A 22,336-nucleotide genomic window follows, 5' to 3' on the forward strand; every position below is an offset into this window, starting at 1 on the left:
TAAGTTCTGATTTGCTTGCGCAAAACTAGGGCTGGTTTTATAATGTGTAAAGTTAGTCACACCTTGTAAAGGCCCATTCAAGCGACGGCATTTGGTATGCATTCCTGAGGGAGAACTCCACGGCAATTTTTAAATTCAAAACCGGCATGGGTTCCCCCCCCAGGAGCATACCAGGCCCTTAGGTCTGGTATGGGTTGTAAGGAGACCGTCCCATCATGCTCCGGCAGGTACCCACGTGGTGGGTGCCTACCCACGTGCACCCACCACGTGGGTACCTACCGGAGCATGATGGGACGGTGATGCCTATATAAATGGGATGCAAGGCGCGCTTCCATCATTACAGCGACAAGAGGCGACGAGGCAACATCGGAAGAGGGGAGAAGAACAGAAGAGAAGACCCTGACGTCACAGAAGACCGCGCCGGCTGCTTGTTAGAAATTGAGCTAACACACAAAGATAGCAGGCAGCCAGCGCTGAAGAAGAAGGCACCGGACATCTGCAGAAGAACCGGGGTTCGCCGAGTCAACAGCGGAAGAGGGGAGAAGATGGAAGAAGACCCCCGGAGAGCGGAGAAGCCCCCCCCCGAGAGCGGAAGAAGAAACCCCCCCCGGAGAGTGGAAGAAGACCCCCGGAGAGTGGAAGAAGAAGCCCCCCCTGGTAATAGAGCTAATAAAGAAGACAGGGGGGGCATCCGGAGCAGAATAATAAATTATTTTAAAAAGCCTTGTGTTGTGTGTTTACTAACTTTTACTTTTTGCCTCCAGGTGAATGGATAGGGGTACGATGTACCCCATATCCATTCACTTAGGGTGGGGGGCCGGTATCTGGGGGCCCCCTTATTTGAGGGGACTCCCAGATTCCGATAAGCCCCCCGCCCGCAGACCCCGACAACCAACGGCAAGGGTTGTCGGGAAGAGGTCCTGTCCTCATCAACATGGGGACAGGGTGCTCTGGGGTGGGGGGGCCCGCAGTGCGCCCCCCTGCCCCAGAGCACCCAACCCCCCCATGTTGAGGGCATGCGGCCTGGCACGGCTCAGGAGGGGGGGGGGCGCTCGCTCGTCCCCACTCCCTTCCTGACCGGCCGGGTAGCGTGCTTTGGATACGGGTCTGGTATGGATTGTAGGGGGACCCCCTACGTCGATTTTTCGGCGTGGGGGGGTCTCCTTACAACCCATACCAGACCTAAGGGCCTGGTATGCTCCTGGGGGGGGGAACCCATGCCGGTTTTTTCTTTGAAAATTGGCATGGAGTTCTCCCTCAGGAATGCATGCTGAGCGACGCTGTCATTTTTTTAAATAATTATTTGTTTTCCCGGCGCGTCTTTTTTTTTTCACCCGTCGCAACTTTAGTGTCCCGTCGAAATTCTCAAAGCCGCCCGGCGTTAATTACGTTCGCGCGATGCACGTCGGGAAAATGACGTCACACGCATGCGCAGTACGGCCGGCGCGGGAGCGCGCCTCATTTAAATTTTAAACGCCCCCAGGAGAGGAGGACCGCCTTGCGACGGCGGCACTTAAGTTACACGGCCTGAAATTTCTAGGTAAGTGCTTTGAAGATCGGGCACTTAGGTAGAGATTTTAAGTCAGTGTAACTTAACTGCTGAAAGTTAAGTTAGGCAGGTTTTTTGAGAATTTGGCCCAAAGTGTGTGTAAAGGCAGGTGTCCCAGTACTTTGATTTTTTTGGTTGTACATATAAAATCCTTTCCGGTTTCTTGTTTTATGGGCAGTAAAGGGCTTTTAATTTGCCTCTTCTCCTGCACGTCTACCATATGTAAATCCCTACTCAAATCTGTCTATGTCCTACTTTGACCACCTTTTAGGCAATCTCTTAAAAAATGTATCTCTTCAGGAAAGCCTATCCTACATGCAGGGCAGGACTGAGGGTGGTGGGGGCCCCTGGGCTTGAGTGTTGAAGGGGCCCCCTGGAGCCGAGAATTGGGGGGGATCGAAGTTGTTGAGCGGGGGGGGGGGCGAATTGAAGTTGTTGAGCGGGGGGGAGCGCATTAAAGTTGTTGAGCGGGGGGGGATTTTGCAGTTGTTGAGGGGGGGAGTGCCTCTCACCTGTGCCAACAGCCGGGGCCACAGACTGTCATTAGCCCGGCTCTCGGCTATCTTCCCTTCAGCAGCCACAGTCCTCCACACACCACTCCGGTTCCTCCTGCTTCCGTGCTGCCTCCTCTTGCAGTGCGGGAAAATTAACCCTTTTGCGGGACTGCGGGAAGAAGCTGTCTGTGCGGGAAAGTCCCACAGAATCCGTGCGTGTTGGGAGGTATGCGCAGGGCCGCCATCAGGAATTTTGGGGCCCCTTGCACAGCTTAAGGCATGGGCCCCCTGAAGCAGAGAACCTAGGGGGGGTGGGGGTGCTGCCGCCTGAAATTGAGAAGCGTGGGGGCTGCCGCAAATTGAGAAGCGGGGGGCCTTTACAAAAAAAAGAAGAAATAAAGAAGAAAACAAATATATATAAATATATGTAGCCATCCGGGGCCCTGGGGACCTCTGGGCCTTTTAATAAAAAGAAAAAATAAACCTCTGGGCCCTTTAATAATAAAAAAAAAAAAAACATTTATAAAAAATACATAAAAAAAGGGAGGTTGCCAAACCCGGGGGCCCTGGGGACCTCTGGGCCCCTGGGAACCTCTGGGCCTTTTAATAAAAAATAAAAAAATAAACAAAAATAAAAAAATAAACATTTATAAAAAAAATAAAAAAGGGGGGGTTGCCACATGGGGCCCTGGGGACCTCTGAGCCCTTTAATAAAAATATATATATATATATATATATATATATATATATATATATATATATATATAAAAATTTAATTTTTTTTATAAAAAAATAAAAAAGGTGGGTTGCCATCCGGGGGCCCTGGAGACCCTGGGCCCTTTAATAATAATAATAAAAAAAATATATATATATATAATATTATATATATATAAAAATAAAAAATATATAAAAAAAAACATTTTTTTACAAAAAATAAATAAAAAAAAGGGGGGTTGCCGTCCGGGGCCCTGGGGGCCTCCGGGCCCCTGGGGACCTCCGGACCCCTAAAAAAAAAAAAAAAAAAATTTTTTTTTTTTTTAAGGGGGCCCCCTATTGGGTGGGGCCCCTGGGCTTGAGCCCAGTCAAGGCCAATGGTAAGTCCGGCCCTGCCTACATGTATCTAATATAAAACACTTTACTTTCTTAATCAACTCATCCTTTATTGCCTTATTACCTTTTCAATTACGTGCCCTCCCTTTTAGATTGTAAGGTCTCATGGGTAAGGCCTTTCTAACTCTTTTGTCTTGAACTGTATACTTTACTGTCTCCCATTATTTTGTAAAACGCTGTGCAAACTGTTGGCAGTATATATATCCTGTGTAAATTTTTTATAACATAACTTGCTTTTACAAGCATTGCCAGAGGTAGGGGAAAAGGGAAGAGAGCCCAGAAACTCCATACTCAGCTTCTCTTTATCTCTGCATGCCCTTGCAAAGGGGGGAGCAGTGGTAAAGTAGCTAGCAGAAAGCTGCATTGGCTGAGGTCTTAGGCTTTATTGTCAGGGGTGCTGGGAGGCAGGGAAGTTCAAAATCAGTGGTGCAGGATGGTGCAGTGGTAGAAGTGCTCGATGGCAGGGAGCAAAATGCCATGGGTACTAGATTTCTTCATAGGTCCGAATGTAAAATGTGTTTACTTGTGAGCCTGCAGAAAGGCTTCCAGACTGAGCGTCAGCCAATACGGTGTATGTTAATGCAGTGTTTCTCAACTCCAGTCCTCAAGGCGCACCAACAGGTCATGTTTTCAGGCTTTCCATCATTTTGCACAGGTGATTTGATCAGTTTCACTGCCTTAGTAATTACCACAGCCATTTCATCTGAGGGAAATCCTGAAAACATGACCTGTTGGGGCGCCTTGAGGACTGGAGTTGAGAAACACTGTGTTAATGGGATGCACTGCAATGCAGGGATAGTTAGTTAGCATGAGCAGTGGAGTAATTTGTATTAAATTATTTAAAAGTGAAGTTAAAAGTTAAACCTATGCTTTGTAATAAAGTGCATTTTACTGAAACACACGGTACCCTGGTGTGGTGCATTGACGTGACGTTCATTTAGAATGGCACCTTAAAGTACAAACTCATATTACAGCACAGCAGTGGCGACTGGTGCTCAGAATTTTTGGGGGGGCGCAAACGAAAAAAACAAACAAACAAAAAAACAAACAATTGCAGCCTCACTGTGCCCATCAAATTCAGCCACTGTGCCCATCAAATGCAGCCACTGTGCCATTAATTGTGACCACTGTGCCATGCCATCAAACGCAGTCACTGTGCCATGCCATCAAACACAGTCACTGTGCCATCAATTGTTACCACTGTGCCATGCCATCAAAAGCAGCCACTGTGCCATCAATTGTCACCACTGTGCCATGCCATCAAACGCAGCCACTGTGCTATCAATTGTCACCACTGTGCCATGCCATCAAACACAGCCACTGTGCCATCAATTATCACCACTGTGCCATGCCATCAAACACAGCCACTGTGCCATCAATTATCACCACTGTGCCATGCCATCAAACGCAACCACTGTGCCATCAATTGTCACCACTGTGCCATGCCATCAAACGCAGCCACTGTGTCATGCCATCAAATGCAGCCACTGTGCCCATCAATTGTCACCACTGTGCCAATTGTGGCCACTGTGTCCTTTAATTGTGGCCACTGTGCTCTTTAATTGTCGCAACTGTGCCCATTGATGCCACTGTGCCCATTGATGCCACTGTGCCCATTGATGCCACTGTGCCCTGTAAAATGCCCCCCGCCCGGCACTTACCTTTATGGGGGTCAGCGCATCCTCCTTCCACGTCCATCGATGTCTTCTCCCGCCCTCGATGACGCTTCAGCCGCTGGCTCTGATAGGCACTTTCACACAGCCAACCAGCTGCCGTTATTCAGGTGGCCGGCGCTCACCATCTGAATAGTGGGCGGCAGTGGCAACAATAACATAGATTCATGCAATGCATGAATCTATGTTATTGTAATTAGTGGTGGACGGTGCGAGAGCCAGAGGGGGCGGCGCTCCAGCGCCCTCTATAGACGCACCACCACTGCAGCACGCTATAACTTATGACTTGCATTGCAAAGCATTAAAGGCACAGTTTTTTATTTCCATGCATTGGCAGCCCACTCTTGATGAAATGGCCGCAATATGCAACACATGTAAACTTGTACATAGTAATACACCACAATGGAATAACACAGTGGTAAGGGGCCTTAATATTTTGATCTGCGCTGCTGGGCCTAGGAAAAGGTTACTAAAAATGGCAGGCAGTGTGTACTTTCAGAATGGTTTAAAAAATTTCCAGCCTATTAATCCTCAGATGCTACTACGAGTTTAATAGGTTGGACATGTCTAAAATAATATTCTGCACAGGATGTCCATCACACCTAATAACATATTTGCAACTCTCTTCAGTAGATCATATGACATCACCAACAACCCCTTTGCCTGACCACTTCTGCTGGCAGGGAGGACTGTATCTGGAGTTAGCTCACCACCACCGTGTCAGCAACCCATTCTCACCGCCATGTCTGAAACCTCCCCATCACTGTGCCTTCCTGCTCTCATCAATGCAGCTGACCCTTCCTTCCTCCTCCTCCTGCACACCAATGCTCACTACTGTGTCTGACCACCATCCCCCACACTTTGCTCTCAACCTCTCACAGGCATCTGGATCAGTAAAGGGAAAGTAATGCTGCTCTAGGTAAGTGACAGAAGTTGAGAACTGGAACCCAGGTTACTGCACAGCTCGTCTGTAAAATTCAGTGTCATGCACAAATCCAAAATATTGCTGCACTCTTTGGTTTCTTTATTGAAGTATTAAAATTGCATCCCAGGTAGGACAGGAACATTAAAAGGTGACGCATTTCACGCAAAATTCAGCGCTTACTCAAACCCATTTATATGCATGTTACAGAATATCACATGCAACACACCGCAGTGATAAGGCTCGTCTCTGTGCTCGCTGCCACTGTATCAATGCACTCGAGTAGGCTGGATCCCGAGCTGTACTTCTGTGAATGGACATTGTCCATTCACACACAGAGTGCGGCTCGGCCCCCCACCCCACTCTCTCCTCATTGGCTCAAACATAAATGATAGATTAACTTTCCAAAATTCCTTACCAGCATATTCTCCCATATTAATCTCTTCCTCAAATACATCACTAAATCCATTTCCTGTGTTCAGCAGGTCAAGGCGTCCATCTATGAACTAAAGAGACACAAATGTCATATTGTTGCTTTAATTATCCCTGCCATTAAATTTTTTCAACTATTTTGGTTGAATAGAGTATTTAAACAACGCACCTGTTTAAAAAGCTGCAGCTGAATTGCATTTTGAAGAAATGGCCTCATTCCACTGGAACGGTGGGACACAAAGGTCTCCTCGCAAAATGTGATCGGTTCCTCCTGCAAGAAGTAAAGCTCATCAATAAACAGTATATTTGATCTTACTTTTATCTAGAAGGACATTAACACTATGTTACTATATGAACTGAAAATCCAAAGGAACCCTGAACATCAGCAGCACACAAAAGGCAATATATTTTCCAACAACGGTTTGTTTTTGGGTAGACATGTGAAACTTGGATATAAAGGTGAAAGGAAAACCATGCTGTCAATAATAAATGTAAGTAGCTGCCTGCACAACAGATATACTGTATATAAAGCAAGTGGAAAAGGCAAAGTGCGGCGCTCAAAATATTACTCTCGGTATGCTCAAAAGATATAAGTGTACATATAACCACCGTGTTAGACTTAATAAATAGATTCAATTGCACACATACTATGAAAACTATGCAAATGATTAATCAAAATGATAATATAATGCAATCATTGACTGAACACAATTGTGTTATTCAAAATTTGGACATGATCCAAAATAATATGTGTAGGTTGAAAATGCACCAAATGAATATAGTGAATAAATAACCAATATTATAAATAAATATAATAAATACAAAGTGGAGCACCAAAGATGGAAATAAACCAAAGACGTGCTAGTGAACAAATGATGTATAAAGTCCAAAATGTATCCACTGTGATAAAAGTGACTCTGTATATATAGTTTGTATGTAGGCAATCCACCACCATGAAGATCAAAGGCTTACCAGACAAGATGGACCTAGCAGGGCATATGCCTGAAGGATCAAATGAGCTTGTTGGTGTAACACACCCAGGGAGAGCTTCCAATGGGGCCAGGCAGTGAGACCAGGCGACAATATTCCACTATATTGACATCAATGGGTATCCACCATAGGTTTAAGCAACGTTACTTCATACACAAATTATGTGAAACTTAAAGGATAAGTTCACCTTTTGTAATATGTTACACCCATATTCAGGGTGTAACATGTTACAGATGCTCCAGCCCCCACACCCCTCTGATCCCCCATTTTGACGGCGCCTGGCTGCATCATTCTCATAGTGTTCTGTGAATGTGAAAAGCCTTTGCTGATGTCGGCTTGTAGTTCTCAATAAACTACCAGGGTGCTGTTGAGCACTCTAGGTTCTTCATTGAGTCTTCCTGTCAGAGTGCAACTGCCTGTTCATATAAGGAATGAGCAGACAGCTTACACAGGCTGTCTGCAAGAACCCTGCATTGCACCCAAGATCTGCTGATGCAAGTTTGGAGGGAGGTTGGTAGTGGGGGTCCCTCTTACATAAGTGTAACTGAACAAAAGGAGGAGATACACTTTAACCGATTACAGACTAGCCGCCGCAGTTATACCGTAGCAGGTTGGCTCCGTAAACCGTCGGTCACTTTAAGCAGGCGCGCGCGCCCACTGCATCTTTGGGGTGCCAATGCTCGTGACCGACGGTCGCGATGACCACCGGCCATGAGCGATCTCCGGGCACGAGAGGCAGAACAGGGACATGTGTGACACATTACCCTGTTCTGTTCAGTGAGGAAATGCAGATTGTGAGCTCCTAATAGCTAGGAACCATGATCTGTAATTTCCTCTAGGTCATTCTCATCCCCCTTCAGTTAGAACACACATTAGGGAACACAATAAACCCCTTCGCCCCATAGTGTTAACCCCTTCCCTGCCAGTGACATTTTTACAGTAATCAGTGCATTTTTATAGCACTGACCACTGTATGCCAATGGTACCAAAAATGTGTCAAAAGTATCCGATGTGTCTGCCATAATGTCGCAGTCCGAAAAAAAAAAATGGAAGATCACCACCATTACTAGTAAAAAAAAATAACGACAATGCTATAAATCTATCCCCTATTTTGTAGGCACTATAACTTTTGCGCAAACCAATCAATATATGAACAATAAGGAATAAGGTGGGACTTTAATTGAGGCATGCACCCCGGGAGAACAACAATCACAGTGGGATTTGGACAGGTAAGTGATCCAGCAGAACCAAGCAAAAAACATGAAAGCATTGCACGAAGACAATAAACAGTCAGTTATTTAATAGTATAAAAATTATATATATACAGTAGATACAATAGTGGCATGGTAGATCTGTTACAATAATCAAAGAAAATCGCATACATTCCAACAGTTCATGGTAACAATGATAAAAATAAATATAATAGGTTCATGCTGGAAACGATATCAAAAGAGGCCAAATCACTGGAAAGTGTCTCCATGACAAATGAATATTGATACGTTGGTACACTCCACTGGTATAAAGGGAAAATAATTGGTAATAGATATCATATATAGACCAGAGGGGCTTCTAATGGCTCCTAACAGTATATGTTAATGCCCACCCTATTCCACCCTATTCCTTATTGTTCATAATATCGGGGATGGAAGCGCTTGGCTCTATGCCTTGCGCCTCATTTAAAGTCCCACCCGTTTAGTCTCTTGCATCAACCAATCAATATACACTTATTGCGATTTTCATTACCAAAAATATGTAAAGGAATACATATTGGCCTAAACTGAGAAAAATTTTCCTTTTAAAAAATAAATTAAAAAAATGGGGATATTTATTATAGGAAAAAGTACAAAATATATATATTTTTTAAATTGTCGCTCTTTTCTTTTTTATAGCGCAAACAAAAAAAAAGAAAAATCGCAGAGATGATCAAATACCACCAAAAGAAAGCTCTATTTGTCGGAAAAAAGGATGTAAATCTTGTTTGGGTACAACGTCGCATGACTGCACAATTGTCAGTTAAAGTGACGCAGTGCTGTATCGCAAAAAATGAGGGGAAGGCAGCTGAGAGTCAGCTATTTGTCTTGGGAAAATATTGGAGGCACATTAAAGGGGTTGTAAAGACAAAAATATTTTCCTTTTAAATTAACGTATTTATTTTTTATTTTTTTAATAATAAACATCTTATACTTACCTGCTCTATGCAATGGTTTAACATAGAACAGCCCTGATTATCCACTTGTAGGGTGCCCCACTAGAACTCCTGGCTCCTCCTCTTCTCAGTGTGCCACCATAGGAAATTAAGTACAATAATAGGAAGCTGCTTCCTATGGTGGCATAGCTGCAGGCTCAATACCAAGCTGCGTTGCCTGTGTCCATAAAAACAGACAGTGGGGCTCAGCCCCACCCCCTGCTCCATCATCACATGGTTTGCCAGCAGCAGGAGCCAATGGCCTTGTGCCAAATGCAGAGCCGCCTTTAATATTGATTGGACCTTGGGCAAAAATTTTCTTGGGCCCACCCATGCAATTTTGCTCTCCACCTGCTCGGAGACATACAATTAAATAGCAGCTAGACTTAAAATCGGTTTATCGGTATCAGATCAGGCAGCAATTGTGATTGGTTGTCAGAGGTTACAGCATATCATAACCGCTTACTGACGAGTTGCTAGAGGCTACAACACACATTACGGCTAACTGATTATTTGCTAGAGGTTAAAGCACATGATTTATGCTTGTTGATTGGTTTCTAGAGATTACTGTACAATAATACTGCTCACTGATTGGTTGCTAGAGGTTACTGCACATCCTTACTGCTCACTGATTGGTTGCTAGAGGTCACAGCACATCATCTCCTCACTGCCTGCACACCATGGCCTGGGGAGGTGAGCGGACCCATCAATAGACAGAAAACTCCTAGGGATCCTAGAAATCCTGTGATCAGTAGCAGTGCTGGGGGAGAGGGGAGGGTGTGATCAATGGCAATGCTGATTTTTTTTAACAACTACCAATATAGAGTTTCAACACTGGCCACCAATGTAATAGGGGTTTACACTGATCACTAATATAACAGAAGCATTCACAGTAACCACCAATGTAAGGAGGGATATACACTGACCGCTAATGTAAGGGGAATATTCACACTGGATACTAGTGTGAATGAAAGGATTCTACACCAAGCCTCAATGTAATGAGAAGATTTACACTGACCACCAATGTAACAGACATTTAGCTTGCGTTCACATTTGTGTGTCGGAAACACATGCAAAATCGCTTTCCGGACACCACAGAAACATGATGCCCTTTAGCAGAGACACACACAGGGCCGGACTGGCCTACCGGGATATCAGAAAATGTCCCAGTAGGCCACCTGCCCTCAGTGCTCTGGGGCCACTTTGGGCTAGGAGCTTGCCTCTATGATTTGAAGAGCAGCGGCGGCAGTCACATTTTCCAAAGCAATGCCTCCTCTTTTGATCGCAGTGGCGCTGCCCACTGAACTGATGACTGTTAATTAATAAGCCTGAGGGCAGTGGGAGAATGGCCATGGGGCAGAATAATGAAGGTGCTGGACGATTCCTCTTTCGATCCAGCTGGCGCCACCCACTGAACTGATACCCGAGGAGTGATATGCAGAGGGAGGATGGCCATGGGACGGAAGAATGAAGGTGCTGGATATATTATATTTTTGCATTGTGCATTCATTATTTTTTCCCTGCAGAGCATTGTTGTATTTCCCCTGGGTCGGTGGGGAAATACAACCACGTTTTACATTGTTCCTATCATTCTACTGCACGTTTATTCAACATTTTTCATGTGGACATGGGACAGGGTATTGTGGTCACAAACGGGTTAAGGTGGAACTCTAAACAAACAACTAAATAACCGACTGAAGTATATATATATATATTTAAACTCTTAGCAGATAGATTTTGGAAATGTTTTACTTTCATATAGATTAAGCCGATTAAAAAAAAAAAATTGTGTGATGTATTTATTCACAGAATAACAAGCTAAGGAATGAGTATTGTGTGTATGCTATGAGAGAGAACTTGTGGAATAGAGGAACGGGGGCTTATGCATCACTAGGCACCACATCCTAGAAGTGATATGACAAAAATAAATAAATACCAATAGCTCTCTAAATTCATAAAATCACTCCCAAGGCCACTGCGCACTCTAGCAAACCTAACATTGATAGAAACCATCCTTGTAGATGATCAACCACCGGAGAAACCTATCTCCTATTTCTATCAAGCTTTATTGGCAATATCCTGGCTGCCCTTTTTAACCAGTTGGGAACAAGACCTACAAAAGCCACTATTGGATGATCAATTATCTACAATTCTCCAATTGACACACACCTCTTCGATGTCCTCCTAAACTATAAATTGCTGACAAGGTGGCATTACACTCCAGTGGTGGTAAATAAAGTCTTTCCATCCATTGCATCACTATGTTGGTGAGGATGCGGAGACTGAGCAACCCACGCACATGTGTGGTGGTCGTGTCCATGTATTTGCCCGTATTGGTTGACCATACTACACTGGATCAAAAAGATCCAAGGCTATGGAGTTCCCAATGACCCATGGGTTATATTACTTATTTAACTGTACAGGCAAAAACAAATGTCTTCATCAGTTTAAACCAATATATATTCTTTTTTTTTTTCTTTTTCAATTGCAATAAGCGTATATTGATTGGTTTGCACAAAGTTATCAAAGATCAGACACTTTTGACACATTTTTCAGACCATTGAAATTTATACAGCAATCAGTGCTATAAAAATGTACTGATTACTGTGTAAATGTCACTGGTAAGGACGGGGTTAACACTAGGAGGCGATCAAGGGGTTAAATGTGTTTCCTCGTGTGGGTTTCTAACTATGGGGGATGTGACTGACTAGAGGAGGAGACATATCGCTCTTCTTGATTAGTAGGAACAGACAATCTGTCTCTCCTCTCCTGTCAGAACAGGGATTTGTGTGTTTACACACACTCGTCCCCGTTCTGGCTCTCGTGGCCGCGATGGCGCGTGGCTGGCTTTCATCGCGACTGCCGGCCACGCACATTGGGTTATCCTGCTGCAGCGGGTGCGTGCTTGCTGCAGCTTTTTAAAGGGCCGACGTACAGCTATGGCTCTTTGCGGGAACGAGCCAACTTGTATAATGACGGCGGCTGGTTGGCAAGTGGTTAATCACTTGACAACCGGGCCTATTTTGGCACTTCTCTCCTTCATGTAAAAATCAACATTTTTTGCTAGAAAACTTATCAGAACCCCCAAACATTATATATTTTTTTTTAGCAGACACCCTAGGGAATAAAATGGCGGTCATTGCAACTTTTTTTCTTGCACGGTATTTGCGCAATAATTTTTCAAACGCCTTTTTTTGGAGGAAAAAAACGGTTTAATGAATTAAAAAATAACAAAACAGTAAAGTTAGCCCAATTTTTTTGTATAATGTGAAAGATGATCTTACGCCGAGTAAATAGATACCTAACATGTCACGCTTTAAAATTGCGCACACTCATGGAATGGCGCCAAACTTTGGTACTTAAAAATCTCCATAGGCGACACTTTAACATTTTTTACAGGTTACTATTTTCGAGTTACAGAGGAGGTCTAACGCACGCTCTAACGCACGCGACGATACCTCACATGTGGGGTTTGAACGGCATTTACATATGTGGACAGGACTTGCATGCATGTTCGCTTCTGTGCGAGAGATAATGGGGACATGGGCGTTTAAAAAAAAATAAAAAATACAATTATTTTTATTTTACTTAATTTTTTTTTTTTATCACTTTTATTCCTATTACAAGGAATGTAAACATCCCTTGTAATAGGAATCAGTGTGACAGGTCCTCTTTATGGAGAGATGTGGGGTCAATAAGACCCCACATCTCTCTTCCAGGCTTACAAGCATGAAATCGGTGAAAAAAAAATCACTGATCAAATGCCGACAGCCGCGATTGCGGCTTTGTTTACTTCCGGGTACCGGGCGTGATGTCATAACGTCGCGCCCGGGCCTCCGACGGTCATAGAGATGACTGGTGACCATCTGGTCACCAGTCATCTCTATGCTTTCCAGGCAGCACCGACCGATTCGCTCTCTGGGCCCCTGATGGCACGGGAGGGCCCGGAGAAGCACCAGATGGCGGCAGGAGGGGGGACGTTCCCTTCCGCTGCCTATAAGAACGATCAAGCAGCAGAACTGACACTTTGATTGTTCTTATTGTGCAAAGAATCGGTGGCTGAAGATGGTGATATCTGAATGATGCCTTCACAGTAAGTACAACAAGCATGCTTTACTGCATATACTGACTGATTTTACTGTTGTGGGTTTAGTAACACTTTAATGATTCACACCTATCTGTGCAAGTAATTGCTTTGGGGTTGATTTACTAAAGGCAAATATACTGTGCACTTGCTCCAGAGCCTAGTAAATGAGTTTAAGCTTTACTTTGCAAAGAATACCCAACTGCATGCAAGAAAAAAAAATGCATTTTTGGTTGCACGTGATTGGATGATAGAAATCAGCAGAGCTTCCCCTCATTTCAGAGATTTCCCTCAGATCTAGAGCAACTGCAGTGTAGAATATATATGTCTTTAGTAAATAAACCTCCTTGTATATTATGTAGAGTGGATGGAATGGAAACATGCATGGTAATGTGCACATGGGTGTTAATAGAGCATTAACGAATAAAGAGCTGCTTGATCTTGTTGTTAGATCTGTCTAAAGCTCAGCTATAAATTGGATGAAACACATATAAAAAAGAAAGATCTTCAAGGATTAAAATGGACCAGTCCACACAGCCTAAGCTCCATGCATCGTCTCCAATTATATGTTGATCCTGGTATATCTTTGGAAATGTTTCACTTATTTAAGGTTTGCCCATGAAGTTTCCATAATTATTTCACAAGAATTCTCACACACAAAGGATAAGTGTCAGATTCGAACGCAACAGTCACATCAGTAATATTACTCCAAGGTCTTTTAGTTGTTTTTTTTTGTATGCTAATTTATTTTTCGGATAACAAACTGCCAACATTCAGCCCTACTTGTGCTACACTTATAAATGTTTTATGAATGCTATTTCTTCTTATTCTGTGATATACTTTATGCTGGGGGAGACATTGCTATTGACAAAACTGATGTGAAAATGTCCGCATACATTATAATAATTTACTAGTTTAGTTACTCATCCAGCGGGGGGTACATAGAAAAAGGCCACAGATATTCTTTACCTGCTCAACAGCCCGTCTCGGTTCTGAGAAGGTTTCTGATCACATCACAAGAAATGTGTGTTATAAATATACACTTGCATAAGACCTGGTTTTGTCAAGGTTCTATAAACTATGAAAGGGAAGATTTGCAGTATATGATTTATTTGCGGAATGTTTTTCTAATACGAAAAACAAAGTAAGAAATTGAAGATTTTATAGGTGATTATATATACACGCACACGAGGGGGAAATAGGTTAGTCCAGAATTTAAATGATTTAAAACCATCTGTATAAAGTAGATTATCCTTATTTCCTCCTAAAAGCAGCAGGCCAAAATATATACTGTACGTTCACTATAAAGCTGATGTCATTTAAAAGTACTTTTAAATTTGTTTGCATTGAACATGGTTTTGGAATGAATATAATTTTACAAACAAAGAACATACACTGTTATGCCGCGTACACACGATCGGTTCGTCTGATGAAAAATTATCTGATGGTTAAAAAAAACGATAGAAAAAAACGATCGTCTGTGGGGAAATCGATGCATGCTCAGAATCAAGTCGACGCATGCTCTGAAGCATTGAACTTCATTTTTTTCAGCACGTTGTCGTGTTTTACATCACCGCGTTCTGACTAGGGCTGTGGAGTCGGAGGAAATTTTGGGTACCTGGAGTCGGAGTCGGCAAACAATGCACTGACTCCAACTCCGACTCCTACTAAATTTAGATTGTCGGAACATTTAGGAGTTGAAACATTTATCTACCGACTCCACAGCCCTGGTTCTGACACGATCGTTTTTTTACCTGATGGTGTGTAATCAAGACTGATGAAAGTCAGCTTCATCGGATATCTGATGAAAAAATCCATCAGATCGTTTTCATCGGATGAACCGATCGTGTGTACAGGGCATGTAAAAATGTGTTCATTCTAAAAAAAGTTTTTCATCCTTCTTCAAATGTTCTCATCACTTTAATAAAAAAAAATGAACATTGATCTGACCCCAGTAATGATTTGAAAATCCAATAAATGTTCTTAAAGTTAAGAAAAAAAAAAATATTCTAATGAAATTCTACTATATGGGCAACTTAACCACTTGACCACTGGGCACTTAAACTCCCTTACTAACCAGATCAATTTTTAGCTTTCGGTGCTCTCACAATTTGAATGACAATTACTCATACAACATTGTACCCATATGAAATTTGTGTCCTTTTTTTCCCACACAAATATAGCTTTCTTTTGGTGGGATTTGATCACCGTTGGGTTTTTTATTGTTTGCGCTATAAAAGAAAAAAAGACTGAAAATTCTGTAAAAAATAAATAAAAAAATTCTCGTTTCTGTCATATTAACAGGTTCTCACACACAGCAAATGCATACCACAAATTACACCCCAAAACACATTCTGCTATTCCTCCCTAGTATGGCGATACCACATGTGTGAGACTTTTACACAGCGTGGCCACATACAGAGGCCCAACATGCAGGGAGCACCATCAGGCGTTCTGGAGCACCCAGGCCAATTCTGACATTCCTCTCCTACATGGAAAAATCATAATTTGCTAGAAAATTACATAGAACCCCAAAACATTATATATGCTTCTTTAGCAAAGACCCTAGAGAATACAATGGCGGCCATTACAACTTTTTATCTTGCACAGTATTTTCGCAGCAATTTTTGGAACGCGTGTTTTTAAAAAAAACAGTTTTATGCTTTAAAAAACACAAAAAAGTAAAGTTAGGCCAATGTTTTTGCATAATATGAAAGATGAAGTTACGCCGAGTAAACAGATACCAAACATGTCACCCTTCAAAATTGCACACGCTCGTGGAATGGCGCCAAACTTTGCTACTTAAAAATCCCCATAGGTGACACTTTAATTATTTTTACTAGTTACATGTTTTTAGTTACGGAGGAGGTCTAGGACCAAAATTATTGCTCTCGCTCTAATGTTCGCAGCGATACCTAACATGTGTAGCTTGAACACCGTTTTCATATGTGGGCGGGACTAACGTGTGCATTCACTTCTGCGTGCGAGCACACGGGGACAGGGGCGCTTTAGAAATATATATATATTTTATTGTTCATTTTACTTATATTTTTTTATAATTTTTTTTCCTATTATAAGGAATGTAAACATTCCTTGTAATAGGAATATGGCATGACAGGTCCTCTTTACAGTGAGATGTGGGGTCAATAAGACCCCACATCTCACCTCTAGGCTGGGAAGCCTGAAATAAAAAAAATAAAAATAAAAATATCCTGGCTTCGATCGTAGTGGTGAGTGATGAGTATTGCAGGGTATTGCGGAGTATTAGCAAGGTATTGGAGTATTGCGGAGTATTGCAGGGTATTGCGGAGTATTGGGGTATTGCGGAGTATTGGGGTATTGCAGAGTATTGGGGTATTGCAGAGTATTGGGGTATTGCAGAGTATTGCAGAGTATTGGGGTATTGCGGAGTATTGGGGTATTGCAGAGTATTGGGGTATTGCAGGGTATTGAGGTATTGCAGAGTATTGAGGTATTGCAGAGTATTGAGGTATTGAGTATCCATAGACGTCCTCCCAGAATAACTTGACCGCGCTGTAGACGTATTTTGTTTATAGCGCGGTCGGCAAGAGGTTAAGGAGTATGTAAATCCAACACTTCATATTCCTGATATGTGCCTGCTATGCCATATACTTGTATAAGGCAATCCCCTGTTATCTTTGTATTGCTTCCTTTGTGTGAAATCCCTGGTGATCCTCCCGGTCCCTCTGCTTTCCTATTAAAAACTGACCACACTAATGCTGACCATACACTATATAATAAATCGTTGAGCCCAGGGTCACACCATTGCGATCACAGATGCATGTGATTCGCACCCGATCACATGCAATTTCTGTGAGATGCAAGTTCAGCCATACAGTTGTATGGCTGAATTTGTATTAGATTCGCACAGAAAATAGCGCAGGGACTTGTTTTTCCCTGCACTAGAATCAGATTGCATGGGTGTTCTCACCCATGCAATCCGATTCCTGTGGAAGTCCACAGTTCACACTGCGATCTGTGAACTGATCTGGGGGTATCATTAACAATGTAATGACACCCACAGAGGTTCGCAGAAGGCAGTTTGAACTGCCTGTGGGAGAGGAGCGATGCGGGAACCAGTGATGTAATCATGCTGGTTCCCACATCGCAGTAGCGTGAACCTAGGCTCAAACTTGTTTTCAAATAACGAACATGAGAGCAAACAATAGTGCCATCATGTAATGACCAAATGTTGTCCGATTAATCTTTCTATGTCACTATATGCCCAGTGCAAACATTTTAATATTTATTGGTCAAGAAACACATTAACCTTTTTTTGTTTGTTTGGTAGAATTTTCCAACCTGTTTCTTCGATTTTTCGGCTCTGAAAAGGTAAAACTGATTTTCTATTTGTGCCCATTAACTGGAGGAAAAACGGTCCAAATTACAGATTTTCTAACAATTTTTCATATTGTGTATGGTCAGCATAAAAAGGACAACACACTGTGGTTGATTCTCTAGCTGTGCTGGAAACTCAGCCTGCTCTCCTCCAATGATCAGACTTGTCCTGATACCTTCCTCCTGCCTTTCACTGGGAAGATCAGTTGCTTCACTCTTATGCAGCTGAGAACAAAGGGAATGTGATCACTTATAAAAAAAGGGGAAAAACTATAATATTATATATTACATTATATATGATAATTTATAATAATTTAAAAGTCTACAAAGAATAACTCATCTGGCCGTAGATCTAAAAGGACAAACATGATTGCCCAACTTACTATTCCAGGTGCATCGTGTGAATTGAGGTTTAAAGATTTAAGTAAATAAGTATATTTTATTTAAGATAGTGTGGAGAGGGATTAGAACCCTCATCAGGTTGTTCTTGTGGTCTGTGCCCCCGGTAGTAAAAAAAAAAAAAAAAGAAGATCCAAAATGTTGGGTTGTAACCAGAAAGCAATAGAGGAGAAATCTTCCAATGGGGAAAGTTCTGGTGACCTGGGGTACCCAAAGGGATTCCCCTAATTTACAGGGATTTCCTCTCATTTCCTGTTTTGGCTATAGGACATAAAGCAAAGGTAAATCTCACAGATGACACACAACTGTCAGGGGTTATAACCCCTGGGTAAGATGCTTTTAAAGGAACCATAACTCCCATTACTCGGAAAGAACTTCTAAGTAGATAAGAGTACCCTAGTGAATGGGAGGTCCCATTACTACACTGGGGATCCTGACATGAAACACTGATGTGAGAGAAGCAAGCTGGATATTATTTTACATGTGTGTACATCACACCTGAATGGGGCACTGAATGCATGATGGTGATCGGGAAACATTGGTTTGAAGATTTATTGGAGTTGAAAGTCATGATTACTTTTGATGAACTGTCACTATTTTGATATGTTTTAGTAACATTGGACTATATATTATTTATTAAGTGACAATTTTATTTCACATTTATTTATGAGTTGTGATGTCATTTTCCAGAATGTGGTGACATATTTATGTTTTGAGGATTGGTAGTGCAGCATTTATTTTTATTTATACTTTATGAATTGGTTAAACACAATTTGATGCTTGCAGCAACCCATTGATTTCCTAGGTTATAATAATAATTGGTCCTAATTTATTTTGTGATAGTTGACACAATTTCAGCACACTAGGTAGCAGAAGAGTTGCTCACTTACATATACATGTGATTAAATCCTTATGACTTTTTTTCAGCTGTTCCAACATTGATATCATTAAGTTACACTGGTACCTAATAGGACTTGAGGAGATGATTTATCAGCTTGGTGAAGAGGTATGGGGATACACTGGACAATTCACTGGGATTCTGTAATCTTAAAAATATTAAATACCCCAAGTTTGGAAGTATCACACTCCACATTTTCCTAGTACCTTCTACTACAATGACTAGCCAGTTTAAGGGAGATTCATTGACAAACTTGCCTTAACACACTCCAAACTTTGTTAACATACAATATATATGTTTATATGAAATCGCTCACTGAAATCTGGTGTAAATATTGTACCTAGAGATTAGGCTGTATAGCCTTTTGCACCAGTTTCCAAGTCTTAGCGAAAGGCACAGATAGACTCAAGCCCAAGTATTAACAGGTATATCAAAAAGGAGCTTTCCAACGCATTTTACTATTCTTTTTTTTTTTAACAACAAATAACAAATCTTTATGTTCTAAATCCACAGGGTGATATATATTGTGTTATTTAGTTTATATTTCTGAGCCGCATTTGATGATCTCATTAGCTGAAGCATATATTTCTGGGCTTTCAAGCTTCTAACTAATGTAAGGTAAAGATTTTTTGTAAACCTCCTTTGGCTTGTTTTATTAGAGCTCGTTAAAAAGTTGTTACAGCTTCCTGATGTTTTCGAGAAGCTGTATAGTACTCAAACGAAGGCCTGTATGGCAACTTATTTCAGACACAGCAGGAAAAACGATAACATTCTCTGGCTGGATGGGAGCTCAACACAAATTAGCGAGATGGAGGATGGCATGAGACATTGATAGTGTGAGATTAAATTGATTGTTTTAGGAAAAACATAAATATCAACAAAAGTTTTGTAGCCGGGAAATGTATTGTCTGAAAACAATACAAGTGATTTGGAAGCTAAATTCAGCATCTGTCTGACAACAGCAATACACGTCTGCCAGTTACAGCGTATAAAAGGGGTAAACTGTGGTGTAGCAGCTGTTATTGAGCTACAAATGTCAGCATGCTGGATCTAACAATTTTCTTCAGATTTCCAGCAGGCTGGGAATTGTAGTTATATACAGAGAGCTGTAGATGTGTAGCTTTCAAGTTGTCCAATTTCAAGACAGCATTCCTAATTTGGTAAAGCTGAATTTCGGGATTGCAGACAAAAAATATACAAATACTATTTTGAAAAGGCAACCCCCTTCAAGAAAGCAATATGAAAAGTTCTGTTCTACATATTTTCTGATCTGTGTGCCTTCAGGTCATAATGTTAGCGGGTCAACATAACAGCTAGGCAAAGGCAATTATGAACTCCTGTTCATTTGCGGGTTGATAATGATAATGAAACAGACTGCCCATGAATACAGCTCAGCTGTAAGGCTAAGTACCCATTAGGATGAGTCAAAGTGAACCCATGGATAATAAATAATACAGTGGGATCCAGTTACCAGGTTGATCCTGCTGAAGGAGAACCAGTAAGCAGTGAGAGGGTGAAGTGTCTGGAGCTACACAATGAGAGAAATACATGTCCTGAGGTACATAGTAAGCAGAGAAATAATTGGGTACATATGGGACTTTGATCAGATGTGAGGAAAGTGAAGGTGGAGGAAGTGCAGGAAAAACGGACTGCAAAGTGCAACATAGTCTTCTAAAAAAAAGAAAGTCCATGCAGTTCAACCCACAGAAAAAATAAATAAAAAAACACACACAAATCAAAAAGCTCTATATACACACTTAATCCAGAAAAAGACAAAAGAAACAAAAAATTCTCCAGCGGGAGAAAAAAATGCATCGCCCAAGAGGCAATCGGATATTCCCTGGATCAACTTTGCCTAAAAATATTAGCATCCAGATACATTTTGTGCATTTGGAAAAGAATGTAGGTCTTAAAAAAAAAAAAAAAAAAAATATATATATATATATATATATATATGTGCTAAACTGGCAAGAACCACCTCTTAAGGGAGTCTATTCCACATTTTCACAGCTTTTACTGTGAAGAAACCATTCAGAATTTGTAGGTTAAAGGGTAACTCCACTTTCGTGGGTAAAAAAGGAATAGTAAATAAAGAAACAATATTATAACGTATACAATTCCGACACAAGTTATACACCAATGTCATTTTTGGTGAGATACGCCCAATGGGGAATCAAGTCTAAAGGGATGCAGACCCAGAAACTTTCCTCATTAGTGCCACAGCTGACTGGCATTATGAAACAACTTGTATTAGATTCACTTTCCCAAAATGAACACAGACCAACACAGGGATTTATTCAGAATAACAAAAGGTAGGAACCTGAAAGAAAGTTTGATAAAATCCTTGCAAAGTACATAGATCACCCAGAGAGGGATGTTTTTTTTCTCAACAAAAGTGGAGTTACTCTTTAAATCTCTTTTCCTCCAAACATAAAGAATGCCCGTCTGTCCTCTGTGATGACCTTAAAGTGAATAACTCTATATCACATTTTTTACATGAACCCCTTATGTATTTATACATGGTGATCATATCCAACTTTAATCTCCACTTCTCAAGAGAGAATAAATTCAGTTCCTTTAATCTTTCCTTACATGCCTTTTATTAGTTGGCACCATTTCTGGTAACTAAGTAACCAGGGGTAAGAAATACAAGCAATTACTTGTAACATGGTATGGTTTATAAAAGTCTTTATTAAAGAGGAAGTAAACCCCAGATTGTATATATATATATATATATATATATATATATATATATATATATATATATATATATATATATATTATAATTTAGCAATGTGTATAAATGCCTTGCACAATAAAATGTCATTAAAACAAAGTTTGTAAATATTTTTTTTTACTTTTATAAAACATACCTTCCACTGATCTTTGTATCTTGTGCGGACATCATTTCCACCCTTCCTTTGTTCCCCTATCCAAGTATCATGCATGCACGTGTAAGCCAAGCCTTCATCTCGATCGCGGTTCATATATGCAAATGTCATACTCTGGTTCACTTCCCCTGTGTGATGTCTTATACAGTTTTTTTCCTTAAAGTAGAGTAGAATGATTCAAAGGAAATGGTTTGCCAAGTGTTTATTTGTACATCCAGGGCTCATTCAATTTTTTATTGGCTCCAAATTGTATACCAAGCACCAAGGATCCACATTGCCTGTTCCTTTTAGCTATCCAGGTTTACAAAGCTTTAGTTAAACTGTTTCCAAGAACATCAAGAAATGTATTT

The 22,336-nt window shown here is 41.4% G+C and overlaps 1 protein-coding gene across 4 annotated transcripts in view; it reads right to left on the reverse strand.

The window, feature by feature from the left end:
• Positions 1-22,336, reverse strand: part of DENND1A (DENN domain containing 1A) — a 1,239,075-nt gene that overhangs the window by 265,179 nt on the left and 951,560 nt on the right. For all 4 annotated transcript variants that reach the window (XM_040324851.1, XM_040324852.1, XM_040324854.1 and 1 more), the window contains exons 14-15: positions 6,350-6,451; positions 6,167-6,254 (exon numbers count right to left, since the gene is read on the reverse strand). In XM_040324851.1, the coding sequence (XP_040180785.1) occupies positions 6,167-6,254; positions 6,350-6,451 (190 nt within the window). The remainder of the gene's footprint in view (positions 1-6,166; positions 6,255-6,349; positions 6,452-22,336) is intronic.

The sequence above is a fragment of the Rana temporaria genome, chromosome 9, assembly GCF_905171775.1.
Source record: "Rana temporaria chromosome 9, aRanTem1.1, whole genome shotgun sequence".
Taxonomy (NCBI): domain Eukaryota; kingdom Metazoa; phylum Chordata; class Amphibia; order Anura; family Ranidae; genus Rana; species Rana temporaria.